The 13692-nt window shown below is 48.6% G+C and overlaps 1 protein-coding gene across 1 annotated transcript in view; it reads left to right on the plus strand.

Annotated features, from left to right (window-relative positions):
• The first annotated feature begins 837 nt into the window (after positions 1 to 837).
• The window catches only part of SCYL1 (SCY1 like pseudokinase 1), a 28772-nt gene continuing 15917 nt past the window's right edge, over positions 838 to 13692 (plus strand). Inside the window, exons 1-9 of the mRNA XM_030569877.1 lie at positions 838 to 1011; positions 2591 to 2731; positions 3995 to 4117; positions 5288 to 5508; positions 6424 to 6514; positions 7840 to 7995; positions 8769 to 8927; positions 9911 to 10018; positions 10624 to 10737. Of these exons, the coding sequence (XP_030425737.1) occupies positions 895 to 1011; positions 2591 to 2731; positions 3995 to 4117; positions 5288 to 5508; positions 6424 to 6514; positions 7840 to 7995; positions 8769 to 8927; positions 9911 to 10018; positions 10624 to 10737 (1230 nt within the window). The 5' untranslated portion in view covers positions 838 to 894. The remainder of the gene's footprint in view (positions 1012 to 2590; positions 2732 to 3994; positions 4118 to 5287; positions 5509 to 6423; positions 6515 to 7839; positions 7996 to 8768; positions 8928 to 9910; positions 10019 to 10623; positions 10738 to 13692) is intronic.

Raw genomic sequence — 13692 nt, forward strand, 5'->3', positions numbered from 1 at the left:
GTATAACACAGGGTAGAGAACCTCACACAGTAAGTGATTTTTGCATTAAGCTAATAATCTGTTTGCGCTTGAACAGATTGTTTAGAAAGACATCTAGCCTTGATTGAAAGACTCCAAGTGATGGAAAATCCACCACACCTCAAGGCCAACTATTCTAGTAGTAGTTAATCACCTTCCCTTTTAAAAATGTGCACTCAATTTCTAGTCTGAATTTGTCAAGCTTCACAATAATACCTAGCTCCTAGATAGCATCTCTGGATCTGAAAGTGCTTGTCAAGGGAGGTTGGTATCATTATAGGCATTTTACAGAGGGGAAAACTGATGCACAGACAGGTGAAATGTCTTGTCCAAGGTCACCCAGCACAGCTAGGAACAGAACACATCTAATTTCTCAGTTATACGAGACAAATGAAAAACAGTTCCCCACAAAATATGTTGGGGGTGCTGGTGGTCATCTCCTGGTTAGAACAGAGACTGGGAGACAGAGTTTGATTCCTGACTCAAGGAGGAGAGCCTGGGTTAGCAGTGGAGCAGAGACTGGGAGGCAGGACTCCTGGGTCCCATTCCCAGGCTGTCACTCACTTGCTGTGGGACCCTGTGGACAATCAGGTCACCTCTTTGTGCCTGGACAGCTCCACCAGCGAAACAGAGGCGGCAAGTGCCAGGAGCCGCTGAGGCCCTTCTGCCCCATACCAGAGTGTGCGGCTGCGGGGGAAGGAGAGGGCAGCCTCCGGGATTAGCTCTGCCCCAGGCCTTCCCCTGCTCAGCCCCTCCCAGCCGCCTTCCCCGCTCCCCCCACCGCAGCGCCGCGCTCTCTGCTGCCCCCTGGTGGCCCATCTGCTCCGCGCAGCCCGGAGCAGCCGGATCCCGGTCCCGGAGCGGCCCGGCCGGACGATGTGGTTCTTCTCCCGGGACCCGGTCCGGGATTTCCCCTATGAGTTCGGCGCGGAGGCGGGCGCGGAGCAGGGGGAGCCCGCGGGGCCCTGGCAGCTGCACCGGGGCAAGAGGAAGGTGAATCCCCCCCTTGGGCCCGGCCCGGCTTCCGCCCGCCTGACGTGGCGGGGCCTCCCCGGTCTGGAGCCGCCGCCACCGGGACTGCCAGCCTTGGACACGGGGAGGTTTCCAGGCCTCTTCCTTCCCAGCCCGGGGTACGGGGGGAGGTTTCCAGGCCCCCCAGCCAGGGGTACGGGGGGGGAGGTAGGTTTCCAGGCCTCTTCCTCCCCATCCCGGGGTTCGGGGGAGGTTTCCAAACCCCTCCCCCCAGTCCAGGGTTCAAGAATGGGTTTCTAGGCCCTCATCCCTTGGCCAGGGTGTAGAGGGTATCCACGCTCCTCTTCCCCAGCCTGAGCTAGAGGTGGGGGATATAGTGGGGGTGGGGTTCAAGCCCTGCTCTTGGTGTAAAGAGGGAGTTTGAGAGAGCTCTTGGACGGAGGCAGGGTTTCCAGGAAACCCCCCCCCCCAACAGGTGTTTAATGATCCCCCGAGTTTTGCTTCTCCCCTGGTTTATGGGAAGGTGTGGTCCAAGCCTCCACTCAGATACTGGTCTCAAGTATAGAAGGGGTTCCAGGGGGACCCCACTAGGATGGAGGGATGTTTTAGGGGGCCCTCTAGGCTATTCCTTCCGCCAGTAACAAGGATATTCAGGGTCCCTCCAAGCTCTCCCCACTCCTGAGCATCCCCAAAAATAAAGGTCCAGGGACCCCCAATTGAGGGATTCTCTAGTTCCTGCTTAGTCCCAAGGATCTCCTGCCATACACACACACACCACTTTCTAAAGCAGCTGGGGGACATCCAAGGTCTGGATCTAGTACTAATTGTAGTCCACTAGGGTCAGGGGACAAATAGCGGCATGAAAATGGGAGGGTTTAGCCTGCTTCCAGAATGTCTGCTGTGTTCCACCCAAAGGCAGACAGTTACCCTCATGATAGGGTCCATATAATAATAATAGTAATAATTATTTAATACCTAGCTCTGGTATGGAGCTTTTCATCAGTAGATCACAAAACCGCCTTTCAAAGGAAGTTGGTATCATTATCCCCATTTTACATATGCGGAAACTGAGGCACAGAGTGGGGATGGGACTTGCCAAATGTCACCTAGCAGGCCAGTAGTTGAGCCTGGAATAGAACCCAAGTCTTATGAGTGCAATGCTCTGTCCACTAGACTACATTGCCTCCCCCAAACAGACCATCCCTTACTCCCTCCTGCCCCGCGTGGGAGGAAAGATGAGCCAGCAATTTGAATGCCAGCATGGGACACAGGAGGCTTGGGTTCAATTCCACAGACCTTGGGCAAGTAAGAACATAAGAACGGCCATACTGGGTCAGATCAAAAGTCTGTCTAGCCCAATAGCCTGTCTTCTGACAGCGGCCAAGGCCAGGTGCTTCAGAGGAATGAACAGAACAGGGCAATCATCAAGTGATCCATCCATCCCCTGTCAACTCATTCCCAGCTTCTGGCAAAGTCATGTCCTTTTTCTGTGCCTCAGTTTCACCATCTGTACAATGGGGATAATAGCACTGTTCAAATTCTATAGGACAATAGACACCCTTAAATAAATAGTACATAACACTTTTTTGTTTTGCTTCAGACCACAGGGGATCTGGTATCTGTTTTTGTCTATGAAGTTAAACCTAATTCAGATGAACAGACACAGGTCGCCAAGGCAGCTTTCAAACGCTTTAAAACCCTCCGACACCCCAATATTCTGTCCTACATCGATGGATTGGAGGTACTGGTTATGATTTTTATTTGTGGTGTTACCTAGAGCCTGTTATATTTATGATTTTGTATTGTGGCCATGTCCACAGGCTTTGATGATTATGATTTTGATTTGTGGTAGTGTCTGAGGCCCTGAACGGGGCTGGATTTGAATCACATTTGGCATGGAGTAAAGGGTGATCTCTGCCCCAGAGTGTGTTTCCTATGCTGAAAAACACCAATGCTTAGGGTGCTGGCTTGATACTGGATGGAATTATGTTATTTATCCACTGCCTTTATGAAACTGCAGCTAATCGTGAATCTGGATAAAGCAGTGTGACCTGACATGTCCAGCTTGCAGTGGGACAGCACAGTGTATTACACTTTTGTCTTCCCTTAGTGGATGCATTTATTTATTATCTGTTTACTTGTATTATGGTAGGGCCCAGCAACCCTGAACAAGATTGGTGATCCTCTTTAGGGCACCGCATGGATCCTGACAGAGATCTGGGCCTTTTGCCATTGCTAGGGGCTGCATGCTGGACCCCCTAATGGGGATGGGTCAGTTAGTGTTGGTGGTGGCAGTGGTGTCTGTGCAGTGGCTGGCATGAAGGGTCCCTTGATCTTATTTGTGGGGGGATCTGTGTGGAACCTGGCACAATGGGGGTCCCTGATCTTGCTGGGATGTTTGTGTCTGTGCAGTCCCCTATCTTGGTTGGGAGATTCTGTGCAGTGACTGGGACTAAGGGGTCCTTGCTCTCAATTAGTGGAGGAAGGGAGAGCATTGTGCAGTGCCTGGCACAACAGGGGCCCCAGTCTCAGTTGGAAGGGGGTTGTGCAGTGCCTGGCACAACAGGGGCCCCAGTCTCAGTTGGAGGGGGGTTATGCAGTGCCTGGCACAACAGGGGCCTCAGTCTCAGTGGGAGGCGGGTTGTGCAGTGCCTGGCAAAACAGGGGTCTCCAGTCTCAGTTGGAGGTGGGTTGTGCAGTGCCTGGCACAACAGGGGTCTCCAGTCTCAGTTGGGGGTGGTCTGTGAAGTGCCTCTCTGATCTCAGTTGTGGGGGTCTTTGTGGCGTTCTGCCCGACAGGGCCCCTGATCTCAGTTGTGGGGGTGGTCTGTGCAACGCCAGGTCCAACAGGACCTTTCGATCTTGGTTGGGGCTTCACAATGCTATTGTTATACTACTAATAACGTGCCCAGCACAAAGGGGCTCCAATCTCAGTTGGAGCCTCTAGGTGCTTCTGTGACAAGAAGAAACATGGTGTTTTTTTTTTTTTTACTGGGGGGGCTAGACAGAGAAATGTTTGCACGTGGTGACAGAGCCTGTGACATCTCTGAGTACTTACCTGAAGTCGAAAGCAGACTCTGGCGGGCTAAACGAACAGGAGATATCGTGGGGCCTCCATCAGATTGTGGTAAGATACAGTGATCTCAAGCAGATGGGTTGTGCCTGTATAGAAAATCCTAAATCACCAACTCGTTTGCCCACAGCCCCCAGTCTTGGTTGCCCCTCAGTGGTAATTAAGCTTGGCAGAATTAGATTTTTATTGTTTTTAATTTTGACAGATAATATTGATCTTTATTTTTAACTTGTTTTTCAATTTTTATTGATTTTAAAATTTCACAGTTGCAGGAAATTATGGGAGTGGGGTTAGACAATAGGGGTCTCAGGCTAATTATTTAATGGCAGTAGATGTTGAGATTCAAAAAGTTAAAGCTTTATAGCCATTAAAACAAACTGTCAATTTCACGTCAGAATATAAAAAGTAAATATCTTTTAATCAAACTCCACTATGTGCTTAAACAGCATTTTTCTTACTTTGCCTATCTGTAAATTTCTGTTATTGAAGGAGATATTTTTTCGTTGGTTTGTGTGTACAGTGAAATTGAGATTTACCAATAAAAATCTAATCTTTCCAAGCCTAGTTTGAATGGAGCAATGTGCTGCCATAGTAATGATGATTTATTTTGTGGTGCCCTTGTGAGTTTTCGAGTTGTGCCCCGACAGAACACACCTCTTCTGCTTCTTCTTTAACCAGGTATAGCTGTTGAGGGCTGCAGTCCTGCCAATGATTCCCTGATTTGTCCAGGGGTAGAACTGTCCAGGTTAGACCCAACTGAGGTTAGAAAGAGACTTCTGTCGTTCCCCACTATGTTATCATATTGTCTGATCCAGGCTGTTGGGGTAAACCAACTATGAGTCAAGTGAATAGCATTATCCCTATTTTATAGATGTGGAAACTGAGGTGTGGAAAAGGAAAAGGGACTTGTCCAAGGGCACACAGGGAATCAGTTGCAGAGCTGGCAATAGAACCCAGGAGTCCTGACTCCCAGCTCCCCCGCTCTTCTCTCACAGCTAGGCCCTACTCATGACCTACAGCTAAGAATGGAACCCAGGAGCCTTGGCTCCCAGACTCCCCTGCTCTAACCCACCAGACCCCATTCCTGTCCTAGAACTGGGAATGGAAGTCAGAAGTTCTGACTCCTAATTCCACCCCTCAACTAGACCATTCTGTCTCTAAAATTCTTCTCACAAGGGTCCCAGCTGATTGCTCCTCTCACTTATCCTTCCCTTGCCTTTCCAGAAAGCTCTCAGCTTCCTGGTGAATGACTGCAACCTCATCCACAATAATGTGTGCATGGCTGCTGTTTTTGTGGACCGCGCTGGTGAGTGGAAGCTGGGTGGCCTGGATTACATGTACTCAACCCAGGGTGACAACACCCTGCCTCGGAAAGGGATCCCTGAGCTGGAGAGATACGACCCACCAGAGAAAACAGACAACAGCAAAACCCCTGGGGAGAAATGGTGAGTGGATAACGGGGAGGGGCCCGTTCCTCTCCTCCCACCCTTTTATCTAGTTAGACTGTAAGCTCTTTGGGGGCAGAGACTCTCTCTCACTGTGTGACTGTGCAGTGCCCAGTACGATGGGCCCCCTAATCTCAGCTGAGTGAGGTCTGCAGCGCACGCAGCATGACAGAGGCCTCCCAATCTCTGTCAGGGCCTATCTAGACACTAGTGTAATACAAAGAGATTTGTAGATGTTAAGACCAGAAGGGACCATTATGTCTGACCTCTTGTTTATCACAGGCCAGAGAATTTCTCCCTATGATTCCTGCATTGAGCCCAATAACTAACAAAGCCCAAGGTCTAGAAGGGAGAGGCTGTGAGCTCTGCTTAGTGTGCCGTACATGCATTGCTGGGGTTTTATTGTTATTTCAGGGACCAGTTCCATATTACCCTCCTCATTGTTAACTCACTCTCTAATCTTTCTCCAGTCACCCTCCATGACCTCGTCTTTCCTTCTCCACAGTGTCCCGCTGTGTGCATGTGCAAGAGCCTTTTCCTCTGCAGCCTCTTGCCCTCAGGAATCCTCCTCCCTGCATATCTCTCTCTCTGCTCTTCTCTCAGTTCACTCAGCACCTGCTGCTTCTCTGTGTGTGCAAGATGCTTGTCTGCAAACAGAATTGCTGTATCCCCCTCTGCAGCCCCGTTCTGCTTATCTAATCCCTGCCACCTCTTGACAGTGTGTGTACACGCTCATGCAAGAGCCTCTGTCTCATTTCAAGCTCCCCTAGTGTTTATTTTCCTGCATAGCCCTTCTGCCTAACCCTAAAGTGTCTTGGGGTTTGGATCATGCTAAGCAAAATACAGCTGGGTTGCATTTTCCTTCCCCATGGGGAAACCACTGGGAAAGTTACATCGGTTCTTCTGCTGTGCCAGGTCTGCGGACATGTGGCGTCTTGGCTGCCTGATCTGGGAGGTTTTCAATGGCACCCTGCCCCGCCCGTCCTCCTTACGATCCCTCGGCAAGGTAATGTGGTCAGTCCCCTTCCCACCCGCTGTGTGACAGAGCCTGGCAAAGTAATTAATCAGCAGATCCCCCTGGCTCCTATCCCTCTACTTGTAATATTACACCAGTGGGTGGATTGTTGGCAACAGGAATCAAACCTGGAATCAGGAGCCTCTGTGACGTGTGCTGAAAGAACCAAGCTGTAGCAGACTCATCAACCTCTGTCTTTGGCCCAGCCATGGCTAGAGGGGGACAGAGCACCACATGGAGTGGATCAGGGTTATACACAGAAGGGACCCAGCAGGGACAGTTGATTGCTGGTGGGTCTCGCAATATGCTGTGCGGGGAGAATGTATCTTTCAGGCCCCATTGACTTCAGTAATAATAGACCCTAGCTCTTATGTAGCATTTTTCATCAGTAGATCATAGAGGCTTTACAGAGGAGGTTAGACTCATTATTCCCATTTTACAGATGGAGAAACTGAAGCACAGAGGGGGCAAGATGTTACCCAGCAGGCCAATGGTAGAGCCAGGAATAGAACCAAAGTCTCCTTTGTCCCAGTTCGCTAGGCCACATGCCCCAGAGCTAACTGTCAGCTTCACCCTATTAATGTGAGGGTGAGTCGATGCAGTTTTCTATAGGGGTGCATTGGTGGGGAACTGGTAGCATATTGCCCTGCGTCTGTCCATCTTGTGGCTAAATAGTGGCCCTTCTGTTTTGTTTATTGGCCAAACTTATAGGAGCATGACAAGGATGGCAGATCACTCTCTGCTTTACGCAGTCTCTGTGCAGGGGCTATTCCTTAAGCAGTCCCTTATGGAGCTGTGCAATTTCAGATGGGCTGGTAAAGAGTTTTGTGGTTGTGCTGTAGCATAGCAGTGGAGTGAAATAGATAGGGCACAAACTGGGAGCTGGGAACTTTAGAGGGAGTGGGGTCTAGGAGTTAGAGCAGGAGGGGCTGGGAGTCAGGGCTTCTGAGTTTTACTCCCAGTTCTGGGAGGGAAGGGCTGGGAAGTCTAGTGATTAGTGTGGGGGAAGGGAAGCAGCCAGGACTCCTGGATTCTATTCCCAGCTTTGGGAGGGGTGGAGACAGGAGTCAGGATTCCTGGGTTCTCTTCTCAGTTCTGCCATGGAGTTGCTGTGTCACCTTGGGCTGCTCAGCCTGTTTTCCTGTGCCCCAGTTTCCTCATTCCTAGAACAGGGATAATGAGATCCATTGGCCATTGCCAGCTGCTTTGCCATCCAAGCTGAAAAGATCCCAAACTAATTAACATACATAGCAAATGCTTGACACACATGGGGGACACCTGTTCCTGACTGTAGAATCTGTGTATCCTCTCTCCAGATCCCCAAGTCGCTGGTCCCCCACTATTGTGAACTGGTGGGGGCCAACCCCAAAATCCGCCCCAACCCTGCCAAGTTCCTCCAGAACTGCCGGGGCCCCAATGGCTTCATGAAGAACAGCTTTGTAGAGACCAACCTTTTCCTGGAAGAGATCCAGGTGAGAGCGATGCCTGTAGCCTTCTCACCTCCGGTCAGGAAGGGTGGAAAGTATTAGAATTCCTCTGTGTAGGCCAGAGGTGCCCAAGAGAGTGTCCAATCAATTGTTGGGGCTTGAGGACCCCCTGCTTTGGTTTATGATCCTGTTGAACTTTGTCTTGGGTCCGTTATATGCTTGCTTGATGGGGAAAAGTGGCTTCTGGAGCACAATTAATTTTAGGGGGAGGTTGAGAGGGAACTGGCTGTGGCGGGGAATGGGATATGAGGCCCTTTCCCTCCAGAGGGCACCAGCCCTGAGGGGGAGACTAGCTGGATCAAGGAGGTGGGGAATGGGATGTGAGGCCTTTCCTCCCTAGGGAGTACTGGCGTCAATCCTGCTGCAGGGTAGGGGACTGATTGGCTTGGGGGCAGGGAAAGGGGTAAGGTGTCTTCATTCCCCAAGGCATTAGTTCTGATGTGGCCCGAAGTTGTGGGAGGGACTGGTTGTGGGAGGGACTGGTGGGTTCAGGGTTATACAGGATAAAGACCACTTCAGCTTTAAGTCACTAGTTCAACTCCAGCCTATGTTAGCAGAGCTGGAAATTCATGCCCCTGTATGGTAGAACAAGAACTTGCTGTATTTCCATCCATTTCCTAGTGGGAGAGGAGACTGCTCCATCCAAGCCACCATTGTCATTGGTTCTCTTGTTGGCAGCTCCAAAGGGCAGAATGGAGCCACAAGGAGCAGGCTAGTCTGCCCAGTGACCCCATTTCCCTTTCCCACTGTCCCGGCAGATTAAGGAACCAGCAGAACGGCAGAAGTTCTTTCAGGAGCTGAGCAACAACCTAGACGCCTTCCCCGAAGATTTCTGCCAGCACAAGATCCTCCCACAGCTGCTGACGGCCTTTGAGTTTGGTAGCGCTGGTGCTGTCATCCTGACCCCCCTCTTCAAGGTGAGCTGCTGTTCTAATGGTGGCATTCCTCTGTTTACGTCTTGTGACAGGATGGGGCTACAGACCTGTTTCCAGTCTTTGGGCATTCTGAGGATCATTGTTCCCAGAGCGAGCAAGGACTGCTGGCAAGTGGACTTTGCTTGTGGGGAGGGGAGAGCAGTTGCTGCTGGAGATCTCCAGCAACTGAGCAGGACCTATGGAAGGGACAGGGAGGAGACAGACAAACACAAAGTAACACTATGGGGACAGTTCAAAGTGGGAACAGACTGTTGCTCTATTTGCCAGAGCCCTACAGGGCTGGATCTCCGCCTGTAACTCAGTGAAGTTGGGGGAGAGAGGCATTTTAGGGCTAAACTGCCCTATTAAGGGGTTGCGCGCTTTGTAGCTTCTGTAGGCTGCACATGTTGCATACACCAGGGGTCCTTGCATCTCTCAATTTCCCGCACAAGTGGGCTGTGAACCACCCTCTCATTCAGGGACTCCCTGCAACGCCCGCCTCTCATGGCGGGCTGGATGTGCTACATTCACTCCACCTATATCAGAGTCCTTGATTCTCTCTCCATGGCAGGGCTCTGTGTGCTCTCTCATTCCCACCTCCCCTTCCCTTACTTTACCCCACCCTATGCCTGGAAAAGGGAAACTGAGGCCTGAGAGATGTGCCATCACTACACATTCCTCATCAAGTGACACATGGCCTTGCAGGGGGAGAGTGTGTGTGTGTGTGTGTGTGTGTGTGTATGTGTAAATATGGAGACTCCATTCCCAATATACATGGACCATGTTGGAGATGGTGCCAAGAGCTGACGTCAGTGCTCCAGGAACATCTACAGATTAATTTCTTGGTGTGGCCCACCTTGGATTATTTTAGCTCTGGAAGGCTCATGGGCCCACCTCACCACTTTCCATCTCTGCACTAAAGCTTTGTGTGCCCCTCCTCTCCTCCAGGATCAAAGCCTCCTCTTTAACTTCCAGTGTTTTTGCAGGTGGGGAAGTTCCTGAACACTGAAGAGTATCAGCAGAAGATCATTCCTGTCATCGTCAAAATGTTCTCCTCCACTGACCGAGCCATGAGGATACGGCTGCTGCAGCAGGTCAGTGATCAGCCTTGCTTTGCATCTGTGCACTTGGGCGGATCCAGGGCTCAGACGGGTTGGCAGGAGCAGTATTTTTCTGTTCTTGTTAGAACAGGGAGGGGACGGGGAGTCTAAACTTTTGGGTTCTGTCCCTGGCTCTGGGAGAGGAATAGTGCCTATCTAGTGGTTAGAACCAAGAAGAATGGGAGTTGGGACTCCTGGGTTCTACTCTCAGCTCTGGGAGGGGAATGGTTTTGTGGCTAGATCAAAGAATTAGCAGACCGGATTTTTGGGCTCTGCTTTGGGAGAGAGTACCCTTAGTTGTTAGGACAAGGGGACTGAGAATTAGATCGCCTGGGTTCTGTGCCCAGCTCTGGGAAGAAGCATGCTGCAGGGGTGACTTGGAGCCAGGATTTCTGGATTTGTTCCTGGCTGTGGAGAGATGTGATGTCAAGGGCTTAGAATAGGAGATTGGGAAACAGGACATCTGGGTTCTCCTCTTGGCTTTCCCCAGATAGTGTCAAGCCCTGCTAATTTTGACTGTGCATAAATCTTCCTCAGCACTAGACTAAACGTTAAGTCCTGACTGGCGGCACATACGTGCGTGTGTGTTTGTGTTGCAGATGGAAAACTTCATCCAATATCTCAACGAACCCACCGTCAACACCCAGATCTTTCCCCACGTTGTGCATGGCTTCCTGGACACCAACCCAGCCATTCGTGAGCAGACAGTGAAGGTAGAACAACAGAAGAGCTAATGTGATCTTTGGATGTATAAATGAGAGATCTTGAGTAGGGAGGTTCCATTACCTCAGTATCTGGCACTGGTGCAACCACTGCTGGAATACTGTGTCCAGTTCTGATGTCCACACTTCCAGGAAGGATATGGATAAAGTGTAAAGGGTTCAGAGTAGAGCCAGGAGAATGATTAAAGGGTTGAAAAACCTGCCTGACAGTGAGAGACTCCAGGAGCTCAATTCATTTAGCTTATCAGAGAGAAGTTTAATAGGTGACTTGGTCACAGTCTGTAAGTACATACATGGGCCACAAATCTTTTTTAATGGGTTCTTCAGTTTAGCAGAGAAAGGTCTAACAAGACCTAGTGGTTGGAAGTTGAAGCTAGAAAAAGTCAGACTGGAAATAAGGTGCACGTTTTTAATACGATAAATAACCATTGGAACAACTTGCCAAGGGATGTGATGGATTCTCCATCACTGGTCATTTTAAAATCAAGCTGGAATGTTTTTCCAATGGATCTGCTCTGGTTCAAATAGGAATTAACATAGAGAAGTCTCTGTGTGATACAGGTCACACTAGATGAGGGGTAGGCAACTTATGGCACGTGTGCCAAAGGCAGCATGGCACGCAAGCTGATTTTCAGTGCCACTCACACTGCCTGGGTCCTGGCCCCAGGTCCAGGAGGGTTCTAGGGGGGCTTCTTAAACATTTTAAAAACCTTATTTACTTTACATACAATAGTTTAGTTATATATTATAGACTTATAGAAAGAGACCTTCTAAAAATGTTAAAATGTATTACTGGCACGCGAAACCTTAAATTAGAGTGAATAAATGAAGACTTGGCACACCACTTCTGAAAGGTTGGTGACCCCTGCACTAGATGAACACAGTGGTCCCTTCTGACTTTATAATCTAGAAATCAATTTCAGGGTTGCTCTGTTCCTCCTTCTTGAAGGATGCTGATGGTGTGGAGTTAAGGGGGAAAATGATGCTGCTTTGGACTATTGATCTTGTCAGACCCTGTTGCTAATTCTTACCTCTGCACGGGGAGGAGATTTTATGTGATATTGGTTTGCATGATCTGGACAGTCTTTCCCACAAAGAACCTCAGACAAGTCTGTCCTGAGTCCTGTCAGTTTTCAGAGGATGCACTTTTTGCTGTGTACGTTGGCTGGATAGATAGGCAATATGTAAATAGTGCTTTGGACCAAGGACTCAGGAGACCCGGGCAAGGATTTGTCAAAAGTGATTAGTGATTTTAGTTGCCTGATTTGATGCCTTTTCGAAAGAGGCCTGATTTGGAGGAAGTACTGAGCACCCACCCTCTGAAAACCAGACCCTTTTCCAATGTCTCTAGCTGAGACCTCTCCCTCCCCCACTTCCCTTGGGCCTGGATTCTGTTTCCAGCTTTAACAACGAGGAGTCCTTGTGGCACCTTGGGGACTAACAAATTAATCTCTAAGGTGCCACAAAGACTCCTCGTAGTTTTTGCTAATACAGACTAACACGGCTACCACTCTGAAACCTATTCCCAGCTTTGCCGTTCATCTCAGGCAAGTCATCCACCTGTCTTTTTCCCGCATCTGAAAAATGCAGATAGTGATAGTGATCCTCCTTTGTAAACTGCTGTGGGATAAATGAATGTTAGGAGCTGGATATTCCCCCTTTTTGACCCGAGTGGTTAGCCACAATTTGGGGTCCCCCAGGCTGTTTGGTTAGGAGGAGAAATTGATGATAGCATCAGGTTTTCTTTGATGCAATCCTGTTTATTTACAAAGAATGTACAGAGTGCTGTTTCTCTGAACACAGCAGGAATCAAACAACAGGACATCTTTGTTTGATGTTTCTTTGCTCCCAGCTGCTTTCAGCCAGCACTCAAAAGCTCTCTCTTGGCTTTTCCTCAGGGCCCTTTCCCAGTGCTTCTGTGTTTGGTGCATCCTGGCTGTTTTCTCTTCTCACCCCTCTACTAAAACAATACCCAGGGAAGCCCCTCTGCCTCCTGAATGAAAATGCCTGAGCAGCCTCAGGAGCCAAAACACACAGTTTTGTTTGCAAGCCCCCTGATGTTTGAGCTCTGAGTCCATAAAGAAGCGTTAATAGTTTCTTACAACTCCCTTTAATGAAGGGCAGCAGTTACCCCCTTCTCTCCCAGTTTTAATGAGCTTTAACCCAACCCTTGCCACTATCCGAAGGGGATTCGTTGACAGACAAAGGGCTATAGAAATATCTGTCACTGCAGGACATAATATCAGATCCAAACCCCAAGGGATGTTACTCTGTTGCCTGATTTTGGGACAGTTACTACTATTATTATATGTTTGTACAGTGCCTGAAATAATGGGGCCCAGACTTGTTAAGCTGTCTGGGGGCAGGACTGCTATATTTTTAGAGTTGGCTGGGAAATGGAATTTCCATTCTGTGGGAAATTCTGACATTTCAAAAATGATTTTTATTCTGATTCCTAAATTTTCCACAGAATGGAAGCTCTGAAAAATTTTGCTTTGGAACCATTGAAACGTTTTGTTTTGATAATGTCAAATTGTTTCATTTTAATAAGGTAAAAGCATTTAGTTCATGTCAAAACAATATATAAATTATACTATACATTAAAAATGAATATAATATAAACGGCGAAATAAAATGAAACTGAATCATTTAGCCTCTCATTTTGTATCAATAATGTTGGAATAGTTTGGTTTGTCAAAACACTGTAAAATATTAAATGTAAGTCAATACAGTGCATATAATCTAATATTAAAATTATTATAATATAGAAGTAGAAACAAAATAAAGTTAAATGAATGGTTGAAACAGTCTAAACAAATTGCTTTGACTTTCTTCCATTGAGAATTTTATTAAAAACCACGTTCCCTCACATTGTTTCAGTTTCTACCAGACTATTTTTCTATGAAAAACTGTTTTGTCAAAAAGGTTTAGTCCAGCTATGATTAT

Source organism: Gopherus evgoodei, chromosome 7 (assembly GCF_007399415.2).
Source record: "Gopherus evgoodei ecotype Sinaloan lineage chromosome 7, rGopEvg1_v1.p, whole genome shotgun sequence".
Classification (NCBI taxonomy): Eukaryota; Metazoa; Chordata; order Testudines; family Testudinidae; genus Gopherus; species Gopherus evgoodei.